At 40.4% G+C, this 20,623-nt stretch overlaps 1 protein-coding gene across 1 annotated transcript; it reads right to left on the bottom strand.

Annotated features, from left to right (window-relative positions):
- Positions 1–1,630: 1,630 nt before the first annotated feature.
- On the bottom strand, positions 1,631–19,173 carry map3k12 (mitogen-activated protein kinase kinase kinase 12). Its single transcript, XM_067410315.1, has 13 exons — positions 18,750–19,173; positions 18,492–18,675; positions 14,678–14,869; positions 14,441–14,599; positions 14,046–14,204; positions 13,214–13,322; positions 11,329–11,438; positions 10,545–10,661; positions 10,213–10,332; positions 7,132–7,789; positions 6,799–6,866; positions 2,589–2,874; positions 1,631–1,747 (listed from the first exon to the last, which is right to left on the bottom strand). The coding sequence occupies exons 1-13, from the start codon at positions 19,171–19,173 to the stop codon at positions 1,631–1,633; spliced, it is 2,703 nt and encodes a 900-aa protein (XP_067266416.1).
- Positions 19,174–20,623: the final 1,450 nt, after the last annotated feature.

Raw genomic sequence — 20,623 nt, 5'->3', positions numbered from 1 at the left:
TGATTTCAATAATCTCAGTTCATTCATGCTTTTAGCGAATATGCCAGAAAATGTATTTTTTCTTTACATAGCAATTTCTTATTCATAGTCAGATTATTGCTAATCAATTTGAGGACTTCTGAGTTTCAGTCAAAATAGAGCGAAACATCATCAGAAAAAAAAAGATGTGGTTCAAGGTGTTATCGTCAAAAACTTTTTTAAAGGTTGTCTTTACATACATACTCTTGTTACTGGAGATTTGCATCTATGGAACCATCATTAAATACATTTTCAGTGCAACATGAGAAAGTGATCATGTATATAAACATCCTACTGTAAAGTGCCTACAAGCAACACAACATTACACATTCAAGGTAAAAAAGGTGCAAACATTTCTTTAGATGTATAAAAACAATCGATTTAAAAATTAAAATACATAAAAATGTATATCATGCATTTTGTTCTTCAGGACGTTACCCTTCTCAGACCTACATCTGGCAAGCTAAAATTCATATACATTATTTTTATTGTCATTTATTTGTTTTACTTTATTTTTACAGTGCAGAAAATAAAAGTGCTTTCTTCAGATTAGTTGAAATGTACATATTGCATGTCCCTACGAAAGAAAAAGTATTGAAAGGTAATCCGAGAGGTCAGAGGAGAGCAAACGGTTGGAACAGATATCTCCGTATTATAGATCGTGTACATTTATATGTGCCGTTCAGTCTGTGTTTGCGTATACTTGCATCCAGAGGTCCTGCACCTGACTATATGACTGTACATTTACAGACCGGTTTGAGCTGCCATGGTCGGGTGGCACAAGCACAGGAGAATAGTCGAAACTGGACCGTTTTTATTGTCTTCTTGTTAAATTACGTCAACAAATAGTTTTCTTTTTTATTCTTAGACTTAACTTACTAAATATATATTTACATAAATTCAGGGCATTATAGTATCACATTTGTATATGCACCTTGTAAATGCTTTGGAAAGGAAGCATCTGTACATAGTAGTGAAGTCAGTCCCAATCCGAGAGCAACACACTTCATTTACGTCATGTCTGAACAGATTATTGGGGTACAGTTTTGGCAAAACTACTTCATCCAGGCCGAAGGAGGAAGATTTCATCCGGCTCTACACATTCAGATTCGATCTAGACTCTTTGACTTCAAATCGTACTGCTAACCACAAGCCTTCCACGCATTAACGGACATTATTCCGGCACTCTCGTAGCACCAGGAAGTCTATCTGCGCGACAATAGCGCAAACTTAACGAAAGCATCATTGCTGCTTTTTGGGAATGCCCTGAAGTTTTTAATTGCATTGATCTTTTCACATAGTTCCTGCAATCCTCATCTCTAGCAGCGGTTTGCTGCACTACTTGTCTTCCTATATTTTCCGTGGCTACGTCCTGGTCATGAGGCAGTTTGCGATCCCAAAGTTGTTATGACCAGTGTGTCAGTGTATTTGTTCTTTAGGTGGCTAGTTGTTTTGTGTTTACTGTCGTATCGCTGCATTTCTCAGATGATGTGTGCGCACACGTGTTTCACGAAAATCAGTTTCGCTTTGGTGCAACCAAAAGTGAAAGTGTGTGCTGGTGTGATGCCTGTGTGTGCTTGATTGCACGGGTTCACATGTGTGTGTGTGTGTTTCAGTTTTGGGGCCCTTGGCCCCAGCCTCCTGCACTCGGGGGACGGCTCGGCTCTCCGCTCCCTGATTGGTCAAGTTCAGCGCTGTCACAGTCCGAGTCCTCACATAATGCGCGGGTCTGGGAACAGGACAAGAGAGCATGATCAAAGTCTTGGACACATTATATATGATGCTCGTAAGATTGACTATTCAGTGGTGGAATAAACGAACACAAGCCATTGAGAAAGAACTGCAAAAAAAGAATACATATAACCACGTCAATTGGAATGAATTGGCCCAATCCTTTTCTAATCCATTCGATAGGACATTAAACACTTGATCAGATTTAAAAGTTCTGTGCATGTGCAATGATGTAGAAATGGCGAAACGAGCTGTTGTTGAACATTGACTGTCGTGTCATTCTAAAATTCTTGTTCAGACTCATGGTCTGTGATGTGCTGCAGGGCAAAATCATCCTGATCCCTTTATTTAGCATTCATCTAAACCAGGGCTAGGCAACTCTGGCCCTTGAGATCCACTGTCCTGCAGAGTTTAGCTCCAACCCTGATTAAACTCACCTTCCTGCAGCTTTCTAGTATTCCTTCAGATCAGGGGTGTACAACTCTGCTCCTGGAGAGCTACCATCCTGCAGATTTCAGCTCCAGCCCCAATCAAACACACCTGAACCAGCTAATCAAGGTGTTCAGGGTGTTGGAGCAGGGTTGGAACTGAAGCCTGCAGGACGGTAGCACTCCAGGAGCAGAGTTGGACACCCCTGCTTTACATCTTGATTAGTTTGTTCAGTTGTTTAAGGTTAGAGCTAAACTCTACAGGAAAGTGGATCTTTAGGGCCAGAGTTGCCCACCCCGATCAAAACTCTACATTCGGATTCATCAATCAAAATAATTTCATTCCGATTGAAGCAAGATGTCCGTGTAAACATAGCTAGTGTGTTGTATGGTTTCACACAATACTAGTACCTCCAGGATATTTTGTTCCAGATCAAAATTCGCCCTCTCCTGTTCGAGGGCGGCGGCCTCTCTTTCAGACAGGGTGGGGTCTGTAATATCCACAGGGATCTCAGACCCTTGGGAGATGAGGTCATCGCTGCGGTCGTCCAGACGCTCGTCTGTGTTGGTACTGACCACATCTGGCGTGCCGCTGTGGGAGTGGTCAGTGGTGTGGCCCTCCTCTCCCTCTGAGACGGACAGGTTCTCTGAGCTGAAAGTGGATACTGATTGGCACTTGGTTATACTGGTCGGCCGTCTGTAAATCGGACATTAGAGAACATACAAACAATAAAACAAGGATATATTAAAATAAAAATGTGGTAACGCTTTATTTTGTGGTCCACTAAATGAGTTTGTCACATGGAATCAGTGTTGATGGCATTGAAATTCTGCAGCAGAACGATGAAACCTCAGACCATTATCTAGTCTCATGTATACTCCATTGAGCTAAGGCTGCAAAACCAACTCCATTATAAATATGGTACAACTATCACCTCTACCACTAAAGATATCTTTATAAATAATTTTCTTGATCAGTTTCAACTCCTCAGCATACCATATTGCTTAGAAGATCTCGATGTTGCAACAGAAACTATTGACTCTCTCTTTTCCAGCACTTTAGACACGGTTGCTCCTTTGCGTTTAAAGAAGATTAAGGGAAAATAGTTTGACGCCATGGTATAATGAGCACACGAGAGCAGCCTGAAAAATGGACCGCAGATGGAAGAAAACAAAACTATAGGTATTTCGCATTTTGTGGAAGGACAGTGTTACTGCATACAGAAAGGCCTTAAAATGTAAATTAACGAGAAATAAAGCTTCAAATTTGGATGTTTCCAAAGAGCACAGCAGTAAAGACTTTATGAATTTCTTTACTTGCAAGATTGATACCATTAGAGAGAAAATTATAACCATGCAACCGTCTACTGCAGTATTGCATCGGACATTGTGCTATACACCCCTACACAGGAACAATTACATTAATTCTTTGCTTTAGGAGAGGAAGAATTGTCTAAACTTGTTAAATCATCAAAATCAGCAACATGTATGTCAGACCCTATACCGACTAAGCTACTGAAAGAGATGATTCCAGAAGTCATAGATCCTTTTAATATTATGAATTCATGATTTTCATTAGGATACGAACCAAAAGCTGGTTGTTATTAAAACCTCTTATTAAAAAAACGCAACTTGATCCTAGAGAATTAGTCAATAACATCCTCACAACTAAGTTCCTTATTAGAAAGAAATAGTATCTGTGAGGATTTCCAGTCAGGATTTAGACCGTACCATAGTACTGAGACTGCTCTCATTAGAGTTACTAATGATTTGCTCTTATCATCAGATCGTGGTTGTATCTCTCTATTAGTGTTACTGGATCTTAGTGCTGCTTTTGACACTATCGACCACAATATTCTTCTAAATAGACTCGAAAACTATGTTGGCATTAGAGGAATTGCATTGTCATGGTTCAAATCATACTTATCTGACCGTTATCAGTTTGTAGTAGTAAACAATGAGATGTCATATCAATCACAAGTTAAATATGGAGTACCTCAAGGCTCAGTACTAGGACCGTTGCTTTTTACTCTGTACATGCTACCCTTGGGAGATATCATTAGGAAGCATGGCGTTAGTTTTCACTGTTGCGCTGATGATACTCAGCTCTATATTTCTTCGCGCCCTGACGAAACTTACCAATTCGCTAAATTAACAGAATGTATAGCTGATATAAAAAACTGGATGACCAGTAATTTCCTACTACTAAATTCAGAAAAAAAAGAGATTCTAATTTTTGGACCGATAACTTCTTCACGCAATAACCTAGAATACTGTCTAACACTTGATGGCTGCTCTGTTAAGTCTTCGTCGTCAGTTAGGAACCTGGGTGTGCTCTTTGATACCAATCTTTCATTTGAAGGCCATGTTACTAGCATCTGCAAAACCGCATTCTTCCATCTTAAAAATATATCTAAACTACGACATATGCTCTCAATGAAGAATGCAGAACAGTTAGTTCATGCGTTCATGACCTCAAGGCTAGACTACTGTAACGCTCTACTGGGTGGTTGTTCCTCCCGCTTGATAAATAAACTACAGCTCGTACAAAATGCAGCAGCTAGAGTTCTTACTAGAACTAGGAAGTATGACCATATTAGCCCGGTTCTGTCATCACTGCATTGGCTTCCTGTTAAACATCGTATAGATTTTAAAATCTTGCTAATTACTTACAAAGCACTAAATGGTTTAGCTCCTCAGTACCTGAGCAATCTCTTAATGCATTATAGTCCTTCACGTTTATTGCGATCTCAGAATTCAGGCCAGCTGATAATACCTAGAATATCAAAATCAACCGCAGGCGGTAGATCCTTCTCCTATTTGGCACCTAAACTCTGGAATAATCTTCCTAGCATTGTTCGGGAAGCAGACACACTCTGTCAGTTTAAATCTAGACTTTAAACACATCTCTTTAACCTGGCATACACATAACACATTATCACATTTCTATAATTCCAATCCATTAAAGGATTTTTAGGCTGCATAAATTAGGTCAACCAAAACTGGGAACACTTCCCATAACACCCAATGTACTTGTTACATTGTAAGAAGAATGGCATCTACGGTAATATTAGTCTGTCTGTCTCATCCTTATCCCAAGGTTACCGTAGTCAGCCGGATCCAGGTCGTATCCAGATCATATGGTGGACCTGCACCTAGACACGACCTCATCGCAGCCCTTAATGTCAGCAGAGACCATGTCTACTAGACAATCCCCTTGTGAAGACCTCGTCGACACGATAGCCATTGGCACAGATCCTCAGCAAAGACCAAAAGAACCAGATAAGTCCTCTGCACAGACCCTTATGGCCAGCTTCGTCTCCATACCAGCGTGATGAATCTGATCTTCAATGAGAAGGAACTGGATGAAATATTTTACAGATCCACAATCTGACTTCGGACTTGTGATGCGGCCTGAATTATAATCATGCACTGTTCGTTTGTTGGATAGAGGAGAACTGGCCCCCCGACTGAGACATTTCTGTCTGATGGAGTTTGGGTTCCTTGCCACTGTTGCCTCTGGCTTGCTTAGTCAGGGACACTTAATATTCAACTTTATGATGTTTTATTAACAAAGTTCGGGAGGAGCAGGTTCAGATAATTAACCCATTAACGACAAGAAGTGTGTATATATATATATATATATATATATATATATATATATATATATATATATATACACACCAGTCTTACCTCTGTTTGTTTGACAGTTTATCAGCATCCCTCCACCACCCATCACTCTGGGTTTGGGCCAAAACTTAATTTCAACTGAATAATGACTGTTTACAATTGTTGTTTTAGAGCTGCTTTACAGCAGAATTGAATTCTGTTTGCATCATTGAATCGTTATTTTCCTATTTATCACTGTAAAGCTGCCTATTTGAAATAGCCCCAGTATGGGCCCTAAATGGGTTTGTCCGTGGGTTGCACGTCGGCCCTATCTAAAATAGCCCCAGTATGGGCCCTAAACGGGTTTGTCCATGGGTTGCACGTCGGCCCTATCTAAAATAGCCCAAGTATGGGCCCTAAACGGGTTTGTCCATGGGTTGCACGTCGGCCCTATCTGAATTAGCCCCAGTATGGGTCCTAAATGGATTTGTCCGTGGGTTGCATGTCAGCCCTATCTGAAATAGCCCCAGTATGGATCCTAAATGGGTTTGTCCGTGGCTTCCATGTTAGCTCCATCTGAATCCTCAAGCCCATATCATGCCTACACTGGCCCCACCATGCAAAGTTGGTTGGGTAGGATCATTTCTCAGGAACAGAATGTCCCATTTAGTCAGGCTAGCAAGCAGCCTTTAAATATCATCAGCTAGCAACATAACTAATGATCAATACCAGTTATCTCCCATCAGTGTTTCCCATTGTAATGCAATTGCTGTATTGCACTGTAGTGTCAGTAGTCATATCATAAATATAACCATTTTGACAAAACTCAAAATACATAACACAGATTTGTTGAAAATGTGCAATCAGCCTATTTGTATGAGCATTTGCCAAAACAAGATAACATTATCTTCTTATGGGTTTGGAAAGGCAGCTTAACATAAATAAAGCAACCTACCTACTATCTTATTTTGCAAGAAAATATTCCAGAAAGAATAAATAATGACGTTCTTACCGTCTTCTTGGTAACTCCACCTCGCTGTCCACTTCACCCTCTTCTTCTTCAGAGGAAACGCCACGTCGCTGGTGGAATTCAACACACTTCATTCAAACTGTTCTAAAATAGTTTTACTCAACTTAAAATAATAAACTGAAGATCAACTACATCAGCTGAAACAGTTTAAGGCGCTAGGCCAAAATGAGCACTGTAAATATAAAACCCTCAAATTACATTTACTGTTTAATAATCGTTGTTGAATGTTGTTATTTGGAGTGTATAGGTTGCATTTCAGGGCAGTTTGTGAAGACATATAAACATGTAAACCTTGACAAAGTCTGCTCCAGTTACCTGTTTGCGAGTGATAGCAGCTCGATACAATATGGCCGATGGAGTCAGATGACTTCCGCTGGATCCTCTGGGCAATCGCACTGCGCCGGTTCCCTCCTCTCTCTCCTCTGCATGGGTTCTGCCCACCGCTCCACTTCTGCCACAGCAGGGCGAATCAGGGCTGCTGGAGAACGGCAGTGAAGCGGCATCCTCACTGGCCGTGTCACTTCTGGGTGGAGTCTCATCCAGACCGGCCCCAGCTTCTGCCCCGCCACTGGTCTCTCTGCCCAGGGCTTCGGTCGTGGTGGCTCCACTGACTCCATCTTCAACATGGCGGGTGGAGCACAGCAGATCCGGGCTGGACGAGGACAGCTTCAGCGGGGGCGGCTCCAGTTGGCCCTCCCTCATGGTGGCCCCTGAAGCCGTTTCAGTGAGGGGCGCAGCGGGCGTCGTCGTGTTGGACAGCGTGGGCTTTCTTTCTTGGCTAGCAGGGGCAGAAGGGTGCTTAGGCCCTGAGAGATCCCCACTGCTTCCTCTGCCGCTCCTCCGATGACGGGTTTTCACCCTGCGAGCCCGACTAGGTGAGGTAGGTCCTCGATTTGAACAGGGTGGGACGGTCACCTGCAGCACACCAGCGTCCATCTTGGGGAGAATGATCTCTGACCTCAGGAGATCAGGCCTGGATATGACATTCCAAGAGGAAGTCACTGGTTACACAGCATTCTTTTTGGTGGCACCTTACTTTACATATGTTACATGTTAAGGCCAATTCACAATACACAGACAGAAGCAGACCAAGGCCGTCAGTCACCGGTTTACAGTATGTCACTTCTCAGACATTTCAAGACCCGACAAACGCAGATTCAGCATTTTCAATGGGGGAAAATGAGAGTCGACCAACGCCCAGTCTGTTGAGTGTCAGTTGGCCTTGTATTCAATAGCACTAATAAGAATTAAAGCTGCAAGCAGCATTTATCGGGGTTCAAGCATGTAACCGCTTAAATCATAGAAGGAACAGACCATTTTCAATCAAAACAGGCAATTTACCATTGAAAATATATGGGTTTTATTGCTTTTTAACAGTTATAGCGCCACCTATAGACTGATATCCATAAAAGTTTGCATGCTTGTTTTGAATCATATTTCTTATGTGGTTTTTCGTGAAGTTCTGAGTTTTCGTTTAGGAGTTATAGTCTTTTGTGGTCACTTAGCCATGCCCCTTTATTAAATTGACCCTGTTATAGCTACCCTAAAGGGAAAAGTTCAACCTTTTTTTGATAATTATTGACCTAGAGAGTCCAGAGAATTGTCCTGCACTGATTTGGTTCCAATCGGGCGAAAAACCTAGGACTAGTTTGCAAAAGTAGGTTTTTGACAAAACTCAAAATGGCAGAATTTTCATACTGAAAATGAAATCGGAGATATATGTTTTGTTCGTCTTGAGCCAAGGATTAAAATGAAATAAGAGTCTATAACCAGCGGACCAATGGCATCGCAGCATCTCAAATGTTGGTTTGGTGGTTCTGAAATGTCTGAGTCAAAGTCTGTCATCAGAATGATTTAGTTTAATTCCTCCAGAAGCGTCTCACACGATTGTTCCCAAACACCAGCATCCGAATGCAAGATCACATGACAGTGTTTATTTTGTTTATCTGACGCTCTGAGACCAATTTATTTATGATGGAGGAGAAAAGAGCCCGACTGCACCGACTTAAATTTTTATTACTGATATTTTGCGCCAATTTCCCAGGAAGTGACGATTTTGTTCTCTTGAACACATGGGATGGAAATGCTGCTTTATTCGCAGGTGTTTTATGCCATATTCCAATTTTGTGCACAAGTTTGGATGGACATACAGCTACTGTTAATGTATTTGTTCTTGACGAGTTAGATCTGCTACACACGTCTGCTACTGCCAAGACAGACACAGACATGCTTTTGTGAGCATTCAAGACATGATGCTGCTGCAGAAACAGACATATATGATATAGCTGATCCCCATCACTAATCTAGACAGGCGGTGCTGGGGAGGAGGAGGGGTTCAGAGCAACACTGATGCGGCGGGACACTGAACCAGACTATTTAAATGTTTAATGATCAAGATCACTGGCTGCTGATACAGCACAGGTCAATCTGCTTGTGCCATGTAGTAAACAATGTACTTGTTAGTAGATTTTCCAATTTCACATCATATGACTTCACAGACGAGAGGTAGAGTGTTAAAGCACAAATGTGGAAGACCCAGGTTCAAATCCGAACTTAGTTAGATGCTGAGAATTGTGCATATTCTGCAATTCTTACTTTTAGATAAATTACCATTTGTGTTTTTTTCTACACTAAGCAATAAATATCATGCAGCAGTGTGACTGAATTTGCATTTCCACAGTATGATTCCAATTGGGTTATCAACAAACAGCAGTCCTGGAATAAAACTCCCTAGGGTTCATTATCTGGAAAGACACGGCTGTAAGGATCCCTGTGGAATTTAATTATTGGTTTGACTATTGTTTGTGTCGGGAAGTGTGAAGTGCTGACGTGTGCAAGTTGACAAAGAAACATGAAAGCAGAATACCATTTCATTTTGTTTGGAATAAAGTAGCCAGCCATAAAACAAAGAATTTAAGATCAAGCAAAGTCTCTGTTTTAACTCTTAATGAATTATCATTATTATTACATTACTAGAGCTACTGACAAACATTTGAATGTTTCAATTCCCTCTTGATCAATAAAGGTGTGAAGCGGACCTGGGTGTTTAAAACTGACAGAGCAGACATAGGCAATGTGCAAATATGAACAAGAACTTACAGGAAGAGTGTCTTTCATTAATGTTGCTTTGATAATGGATGCATTTAGAGTTTCAGTCATGTTTGTTTGTGGAAAATGTCAGATCATTTTTTAAACATTTAATCATATTCTTTGTATCTTTGGTCTTTCTACACCACTTACAGTGAAGCAGACTGTTTGTTTCATACACATACAGTCACATAGAAGACAAAGCCTTTGTACTGTACATACGTTTGTGTGTAAGACAGACAATACGTTAGACCTTGATTTATGTCCATGTTATATATTGATCATATGACAGAATGTGGCTCTTCTCACCTCTTGCCGTGAGACGGCAGTTTCTGAGGAACGCTTCTCTTCTTGATGAGTTTGTCCACTGTGGTTGAGGGGTGATGTTTGAACAGACCAGGATATTTCTTATCCAGACACTGTTCCCTCCTTAATGAATAACATGTTAGCATTAGCACTTATTAATAAAGATAAATGTATCTGATTAGATTGAATTTGCATCTGAAAGTAACATGACATGGAATGACAGGAGAATGATAAGGACTGACAGACCGATCGCTCTTTCTCCATTCGGTTTGTGACTGTTTGTAGTTGTTGGAGTGATTTTGTCTGGTTTATTAGAACAGAAGATGGCGTCTCACCTGAGCAGCTCTTTCTCTTTGAGCTCCAGCTGCAGCATGACGGCGTTGAGCTCCATGTAGAGATTATTGGCCCGCTCCAGCTTTCTCTCGTAGTGTTCTCTGATGTCCAGCGCGTGCCTGTGAACACGAGTCCTGCTCAACAACATGTCCACTGCTCTGTTTCGTCTCCGCTCATTCTTATAATACCATTATTGTGTGAACAAGTACACGGTTCAGCCCTCTAAACCTGCGCTAACACTGAACATTCAGTCTGCTGTATCAGCTCTCTATATACAGATGATTAACGTGTTCTGTCAGGAGCTTCATATATAGAACCTTTTCCATCATGGGATCATTTTATGGATTTAGTTTTAATTAATTCATTTTGTTTTGATTCATTTTTTTATTATATTTAAATTTTATGAATTAAACAGCTCGTAAACATACTTTATCACTAGAAAAAATTCTTCTCATATCGAACCTTTTTGGCATAAAGTGTTCTTAAAACTGAGTCAAGAACCCCAGAGTTCTAAATAGAACCTTTTTTTTTTTTTAAACTGCAACATAAAAAAAAACCCATTAAAAAAAAAAAAAACATTAGATTTCTGTGATTATTTGCAATATATTAAAACAAATTTTGTCCTAAAATATCTACACACTGAATCTCCATTTAATGTAGAATCAAAATAAAGCAAGTAGTGAATAAATAAAGCAAAATAAAACATTAAGCTAATTTCACACTCTTGATTGGCTTGTATTAAGGATGTTTCAGCCGATGTGTTTTGGTCATGTGATTGTTGCTGACCTGAGTTCCTCCCGTCGCCGGTTAATCAGCTCTTCGTCCAGACGGTGCAGACACGTGCCCTCCGACTTAATCTTCTCAAAGTGCTGCTTCACCTCCTCACGCCACTCCGCCTGCACACACACACACACACACACACACACACACACACACACACACACACACACACACACACACACACACACACACACACACACAGAAAACTTGATCCTTTGTTTTTACATCTTCAAAATAATATTTAAAAAAACAAAACTCCTTCACTTATTAATATTTGGAAAAAAACTTTTTTTCCACCAAACCCTTGTGAAAAAAGTGTGGTTAAAATCTTGCATTTACAATACATTAAAAAACTGTACTTGCAGATAATATAATATTAATGAAATAAAAGGCCACTTAAAGAGAGACACTTTCATGTTTCTTAACTCACTTTCAAAAAGTGCACTTTGTAATAATGTCAAATTAAAAGTTTAAAGGACATTGTAAGTCCTCATGTTTTAATAATCTTTTGTTATGCTTTAAAGAAGTAAGAACTATTAACGTACTAAAGCACATGTGATGCATTTGATTATAATTTAAACTAAAGTGTGTTATTCGATATTACATTCAAAGGTAATATATATTAAAATGTCTAATTGCATTTTTTTTAAATAAATATGACATAGAAGTTTCAATAGAAATGACAAAGTATATTTTAGTTTATTGTAATTGCTTTTTTAATACACTCAACAGTTTAACATTTAATTTCAGAGACAATAGAAGTAATTATGAAATGACATAAGTGTTATGTATTCCCTGGCTTGTGTTTTGTGTGTTTTGTTTATTGGACTTTTAGTTTGCATTTTATCCTGTTTCCTGTCCTGTGTGCCATTTTTGTAGTCCTTTGTAGTTTTTCTAGTTGATAGTTCTGTGATCATTCCCAGGTGTGTCTTGTTTGCCTGTTACCCCTCTAGTGTTTAACCCCAGTGTTTCTTGTCCTACACTGATGTTTGGTGCTGCTCACTCTGTTCTCTGTTCTTGTTTTGTAGCGATGGGAGAAACAAAGCTTTTCAAAGCTTTGAATCAACTGAACCAATTGCTATGCAAAATGATTCACTGTTTCGAAGCGTTCAAAACACCACGCGCTGGTGACACCTGCTGGTCAAAACGGTGTAAATGCAACAAAAACTCAAACATGCATAAAACCAGCTTTTACAAACCCATTGCAAATGTTTTATTTTAAGTATAATCTGTCAGATGCAAATAACTAATCATCTAATACCATTAAATATTAAGTGTCTTTATAATATGTATTCTTTTATCAGCTTTTAGGGCTTGTTTTGTTTGTTCTATGGATGGGTCAGCTAAACAAAAGCTAATATTATTCCTTTTAATTATTGAAACACGGTCTGAACCACTGCTTCAAAACAAAAGATTCGTAAAGGTTTCAAAGCTTCATAAAGCAGTGTTTCGAAAGCGCCGATCACTATTGTTTTGTTATTGTTTATTTTGTTAAATCTAAAACATTTCTTGAAAATACTGAAGGATTCAAGGATCCTCAATATCGACCTGTGTGCTGCTTCAAGAGAGCAACCATGCATCATCGAATCATAATCATTTAATTATTCCAGTTAATCAAAAAGAATTTTGTATTATATTACTTATTATTTTTCCTGCTCTTTCCATACTTGCTATTGTTGCTAATCGTATGATTGTGTGGTTTGAAGGGATGTTTGTCTCCATGAGTTAGAGATCAGAGGATGTCACAGGATGATGTTGTGAAGCAGTCATTTTCCATAGCTTGTGCTTTAGTATAGCAACACGTGTTGGAGTTGTACAAGTCTGAGCACTGAAGCACATGGTAGCGTCTCTGCTCTACAGCAGTAGTGCTTTAGTGTCTGACGCGTCTCACCTGTGATTTGAAGTACGTCTCCTGCGGGGTGGAGAGCACGTCTGCAGAGGCGATGTCCAAATGCAGCAGAATCTGCCTGAACGACGGCCTGTTCCTGGGTTTGCAGTTCCTACACACACACACATCAGTGTTAGAAGAGTCACTTACAACTTATTATGAGAGTCAGCTAATCATATTATGCTCATTTCCATCATTTTGCAGAGAGCTCATCTATTTCCACACGATTCTCTCCTGTCTTTCTTTCCTTGTGACAATAATCACGCTTTAGCATACTTAAAAAGAGTACTTATTACAAAACGAATACACTTTAAAGGAATATACTTAAGTGTGAAATTAATGTAATGTTTGCAGACACTGAAAACATCTTTATATGCAAATTTCATAATTACCTCTATTGTCTTGGAAATATGGTTAAAGTGTACTGACAAGCATTACTGACAAACTATTGAAACTTGTTCATCATATATATTTAAATAAATACAATTGTAATTAGTTATTTGTAACAATGAACACATTTGTAGTGTTGAATAACACCAGTTCAAATGATCAAGTACTTCACATGTGCTTTAGTATGTTAATAGTACTTTAAAGATTAAAACGATGATTTAAAATGTACTTTAATACTTTTAAATTTGACTATTACAAAGTGCACTTTTAAAAAGTGTGTCATGAAAGTGTCTCTCTGCTTAAGTGTCTTTTATTTCATTAATATTATATCATCTGCGTGTTTTTAAAAATATACGTGTATAATTTGAAGTACACTGCAAGTGCACATTCAATATGATTAAGTGCACTTCTTTTTGACAAAGGTTTCTTTCTCTCTGTCTCTCACCAGCACTGTCGGAGCAGGATCTTGAAGCCGTCCGGGCAGCTGTCAGGAAGAGGAAGCTGCAGGCTGTTGTTTCCCACGCCCCATATGATGGCGGAGGAGTCCACGTCTTTATACGGGATCTCACCGGTCAGCATTTCCCACAGGACCACACCGAACGACCTGCCGACACCACACATGATGGATTCATCACTTTTCATCATGACATTTCTTTTCTATACTAACACGCCTCTTTTCATTGTAAAATAGCCTCATTATACTTATTACTTTATTCACAAAAAATGTTTTTTGACAGAATTCTCAATTTTTGGGTGAACTATCCTTTCAAGGTACTACTATGAACCATTTATTGAACTGTGTTACATCCTCCCACACCCAATCATGACGAATGACCGTACCAGATGTCCACTTTCTCAGACACGGGTTCGTTGCGGATCACCTCCGGCGCCATCCAGGCCACGGTGCCAGCAAATGACATCTTGGTGCTCTTGTCTCTGAGCTCCTTAGACGTGCCGAAGTCTGAGATCTTCACCAGGTCATCATGTGTGATCAGCATACTGACGGGAGAGAAGGTGTTTGATCAGTTGTGAGGGTGTTGGTACAAACCAGGGTTCAAGCTAATGGAGCTGTCATACTTGGGTGACTTGAGATCTCTGTGGATGATCTTGTGCAGGTGGAGGTAGTTCATGCCGCCGGCGATGCCCATGGCCCAGTCCACCAGCAGGGACGGCGTGATCTTCCTGCCGGCTCTCAGGACCTCGTAGAGCTGCCCCTGCGCGCAGTACTCCATGAGGATGCAGTAACACGGAGCCTGCGTGCACACACCCCTGAAACACACACCCCGACAATCGCAGTAACTGCTTCGTGAACCGATCGTCACTTCATTTTTACTACTAGTTACAGCATCAAACAAACATGAATGAACATCAGAAGGAATGTGTTGATTCAACTGCGGAAAGACGTCAATACACACCATTTTTCAAGTTCAAGTCCACCGACTTCTAACTCTACTGTTTGGTTTATTTGTCAAAATGGCGGGTAGCAATGGGGCACATGATATTGGTGTTATGATTGGTCAGATCGCCTGTCAATCAAACTCCCAGCGAAGGGTGAATTGCACTATATGGTCATAATTCACAAGTTCACACATACATCTAATCAGATAAAGTAAAGGTTATGTGTATTTGCCATGCTGTCCGTGGAAAGAAGGCTCTGAGCTCAAAAATTGGCCCGAACCCAGAGTACTCCCCCATGCCAGGTTGGGATAGGAATAGTCAAAATTGAGGAGATGGGGTGGTGGAGCGATGCTGGAAAAGAGCAGAGGTAAGTCTGCTGTATATATACTTCCTGATGTTAATTGAGTTGATCAACTGAATGAGCTTCTCCGTGTTAATTAGATTAATTATCTGAACGTGCTCCTCCCAAACTTTGTTAATAAAACATCATATGTTGCTACAGTCCAACTTTGTATTTTTGATATGATATAGATATGAACAGCAGGAAATAACGGAGCAGCTAAAAACACACAAAAATCAAGGGCCAGACTTACTAAGAGCTTGCCCCTTATTGCATATGCGTTTGTATTAGTTTCGCTGTCAGACCACTAAATTTATTATATTATAGTGTTTGTTATGCAACATGATTTACTAAGGTTTGTGCAAGTCAATTTACTGGTATTTGTGCCATTAGAAAAGCATCTTAATCCATTTTGCGATTGATGCTGCGATTGTTGCTGTAGGAGGAGGAACCGCAGAGAACAGAGAGTGCGAGACATCAGGAAGAGAACCTTCTCCACTCGTGTGCATTCATTTGTAATGCCAGAAGAAGACGTTATCCGAAAATATTGTTTGCCAAACCATGTTATTTTTAATTTGCAGCGCCTGTGTTGTTAGTAGATCACACGCACCTCATTATCATCAGTTCTGTTTGTTTGTGACCCTACGCTAATTTGCGCTGCTCTTGGTAGATTGTGTTGGTCATAATGGAAATGCGCGGCTGCGTCTGTGTTCTGTAATGTGCTCATTGTCAGTAAATCACCCGCAGAACTTTCCTCTCCCATCGGTGCTTTTATGAGATTGCAGTCTCACGATAATTTGCCCTGTCTAGTAAATCTGGACCCAGATGTCACGATTTAGATAAAGAGTTCTATAATCCAATTCCTTGTTATTGTTTTGTTAGGGGCCAAGCACCGAAGGTTCATAGACACCTATTGTATCCGTTGGTGTTCTTATTATCCCTCCTTCTTCTTCTTCTTCTTCCATTTGAGTCTATGGCAGCCCATAGAACCACTTGCAGGAAAGTTATGAAATTTGGCACACAGATAGAAAATGAAGTCTGAAAATTATCCTCAGCAAATTTGGAGTCTCTAACTCAATCTCTCTAGCACCACCAACTGAGCACTCATGTTTATGCTAATAACTTTTGAACCGTAAAGGCCAGAAACAAAATTCTGATTCACAGGATCAAAACAAATCATTTTCCATAATGAAAATTTTAACCGGCATTTTGACTTTTCCGGAAAAACTACTGTTTCGGACTCCTCCTAGGCAATTTTCATCAAAATTGGCTCAAATCATCTTAAAACCATGCTGGCAAAACAGTTATTAGAAGCTTTTTGATAAACCCAGCGGTTCTCGAATAACGTGTAAACGAATTTGACGAAGAGCACATGAAACTGGATGGGAGGCTATATCTCCGCAACACTTTTGCGTATCGAGATGAGTCTTGGTACATGTCATCACAAGCATAACTTGAGGCTACATGCAGCGTTTTGGACAATGCCACCTACTGGACAGCATATTTTAAAATGGCTATTTATGCTTATAAAATCATTTTGATTCAGTGCAGCATACATAGATGATACCCAATTTCAGTGATACCCAATTTTCCGTTTGTCTGCCATTTTTGGCTTCAGTCAATTGAAATTTTGTAAAATGCTGTGTTTTATGAAAGCATTAGTGTATCGTTACGAAACTCTAGGAAACTCAGTATGCGTCAAGGAAAATGTGTATGTGTAAGGCAGTGCTTCTCAAACCTGTCCTGGGGACCCCTCATAAATAAACATTTTTGATGTTTCCCTCATCAAATAAAACCTATTCAAGTCTTGCAGTCTCTACCAATGCTGCCTTCATGTGCTCTTGGAATTATCGTAAATATGAGTTTCCTAGGTAAAAGTTGCACATGAACACCCTCCTATTTCAAAAGTTGAATGTGATGAGCTCGTAATCACAACGTCAGAAGTGGGAATTATCAAATTTCCGATAAGTGAAGCAGCACAATGAGCTGATGAGTTGAATCCGGTGTGTTAAATTAGAGATACATACAAAATATGCAGTGGTGGGGGATCCCCAGGACAGGTTTGAGGAACACTGGTGTAAGGAACTGAAAATGTTTCGGAACAGTGCCTCCTGGTGGTCAAAATTTATAAAGAAATTTTAATATGAAATGTTAATGGCTTTTGATTACTTTTGCCTATTGAACAATGAACGATTATGAATTATCAGAATTGCTGTCTGCCATTTTGAATTTCTTTGAAAACCTGCCATTTTGGAAATCCTCCTAGAAAGCTGGTCCAATTTTCACCAAAATCATCTTCAGACTATGCCGGCAAAATTTGCTGGCTTTTTGATTGACCAAACCAATATGTTTCGAATAACACATTAATGAAATTGTCAGGGTGGCAAGCTGATTCTGAGGCTGTAACTCTGCAATGCTTTGGCATATTGACACCAATGATATGCCAACCTCGCCTCCGATTCTACAGATTTCATTGGTCATTTCATTTACAGTGCTGATTGCTTACACACCTCTGAAATAAATACTAATTCCTAACCCTAATCTACACCCTGACCTCGTGATCAGATCCATCCATGATAGTTCTGAATTGAATCCATGAACTTTCCTGACTGCGTGATTGAGTTGACCAGTGAAATCGGCTACGGTGCGAGGATTGTACTTTAAAAATCACACGGATCATTCGCTGATGAACCGAATAAGGTTGCGCTCTGTCTTTCGGAGCTCCAAGTCTAGTTGCATACATGCTGGACAAAGACATCGTCACATTACCCAGGTCTGTTAGTTTGATTTAAAAGTTAAAGGGGACCTATTATGCCCTTTTACAAAGATTTGATGCTGTTTCTGGGCTCTACCAGAACAGGTTTTCATGCTTGAATGTTTATTATTTTCCCCATATTGTCCATTATTGCAGCTCCTCTCTTCCCAGTCCTCTCAGTAATGCTCTGTTTAGTTCCTGTCTCTATGAGTTCAGAAACACTGACACTGATATAGAGAAGAACTGGAACTTTGCAGAGCTTTTTCATGCTCAAACAGCAACATTACACACTAAAGAAAGATAAACATGGAAAAAAGCAGAATAGGTGCTCTTTAAATGATTGATTCTAAACGTACATATAGAGGGTGATGGTGCTGTGCATGTTTGCGTTCACTCACTTGAAGGTAATGATGTTGGGGTGTTTGAGTTTGCGCAGATGTTTGATCTCAGTCTCCTTGATGTCCCTCACTTTCTTCACAGCCACGTCCTCACCATGAAACTTGCCCAGGAAAACCGCCCCCTGTGCCCCGCTGCCCACCCACTGCAGCTCAGAGATCTCCTCGAACGGCACCTCCCAGGATTCTGGAAGAGACATTTGATTATCTCCATCCGAAATGACTCTAACTCTTGTTGCTGTCTCTGATTGTCATACTCACCTTCGTGGCTCTGCTTGTGCTCTGTCGAGTAGGCTTTCCCGATCATTGTCCACACTGGCTTCAGGCATCCGAACAAGCCTTCCAGAAAGCCTCCTCCGCCAGCCTGCAGCCGGAAGCTGTCGGCCTGGTTGCGCACGGCTCCACCCTCGGCTCCGCCCTCCTGCAGCTTCAGCACACTGTTGGAGAAGTTGGTGGGCTCGTCGCTCAGGGTGGGGCTGTTGCTGTGGGTATGAGTGCCGCTGCCGCCTCCGACGGGGTCGATGGAGAGCACATTACGGAGGACGCATTGGGTCGGGGTGAGTTCAGTGTCTGGGGTGCTCGCCGGCACCTCCGAATCCGGCCGGCAGAAGGGGGGATCGGAGAGCGGGGTGCTAAACCCTGAGAGGGAGGGGGAAGGGGCATGTTGCTCATGGACACAAGCCATGGGGGCAGAAGGGGTGAGGGTGGCCCACGAGTTACCCACCCTTCAGAAAAGTGGCCCTCACCACTCACTCCGGAGCACCACTGCTCTTCAACACACCTGGAGAGAGGAATCACAAAAGAGAAAGAGCGTTCTTCTTATTGCTTACTAGGAACGGCAATGAAATATCATGGTGTATTAGAAATGGAGTGATTTTGATTTTGGCCGCCTCTGAAATGGGTCAAACCATAGATATCCACAACACAAACAACAAATTGTTCATCACTAAAACAAACAGTAACCCCCCCCCAGACTTTTGTGCCTCACAGTGGGGCTGTTTGATGAAGAGAGCAATGAAAGACAGTGCCAACTTCACAAGGAATCATATCATATGACGTCCATCGATCCATCAGCTTAAAACAGCAGTTTTTTTTACACTTTATTTTGATAGTCCACTTTAGACATTCTACTAACTATAAGTAACTTTGCAACTACAAGCTAACTAACTCTCATTAGAGTAGAGGTCGACCAATCAATCGGTTTTGCCTATTAATCGGCACAGATAACAGTTTGCTGGAACCATCACTTATCGGCAAAAGTCCTTTCCGGTAGTTTTTCCGGGTTGTGTCTGTTGCTGGAGCAGCTGAGAAGGGTCCGCTGTCATTATACAGTACAAGAGCGGCCTCTAGAGGAGAAATGAAAACTATCACTGATGCCTCATGGTGTTTGTTTTGACACGTGAGGCTGTGCGCAGAGCAGGACGCTTCCAATACGGATTTAAAACTGACAGTGAAACGATATGTATACGGTACACTACCATACGTGTTTTCATATCATTATAAAGTAATTAATTTGTGGACAAGATGCTGCTTTAGTAGAGAAAGAACAAACTGTATCATCATGCAGCAGACAGAAACATGTAAACAAATCAGAAATGCATCTGAATTCAATTCTTTTATTGTCACTGTAATTCATATCTTGTTATTTTGATTAGATAATCGCCAAGTGTTTTAAAATGGAAGCAAATAAAGCATGAGAGTATAGATGTAATATACATATGTGTCTAATTACAGTTCTATGGCCTTTGTTTATATATTTAAAGATGGCCATCTTTAAGCACGACTGTTTCTATTTCTATGAAATGGTAATACTTTACAATAAGAGTTCATCTGTAACAATAACAAAAACTGTCGTTGATTAATCAGTTATCGGCCAGCGTTTGCCAACCTAGTTACTGATATCGGTAAAATCCACTATTGGTCGACCTCTACAGTAGAGACTGTTAGCGTTAGTAGAATAAATTGACATGTAGTTGCAAAGTTACTCATAGTCAGCAGAATAAAATAAAGTGGACCATGGAAATAAAGTATAACCGTAATCTCTTATTATTGGCTGTTAAATTTCGCAGGTTGTCACATTAAGCCAATATATCTACTAAACACATTTCCTGCCTATGAAACATGATTCAGTGTGT

The sequence above is a fragment of the Chanodichthys erythropterus genome, chromosome 14 (assembly GCF_024489055.1).
Source record: "Chanodichthys erythropterus isolate Z2021 chromosome 14, ASM2448905v1, whole genome shotgun sequence".
Classification (NCBI taxonomy): domain Eukaryota; kingdom Metazoa; phylum Chordata; class Actinopteri; order Cypriniformes; family Xenocyprididae; genus Chanodichthys; species Chanodichthys erythropterus.
Note: the sequence above shows the minus strand (reverse complement) of the source record. Positions and strands in the feature narration are given on the sequence as shown.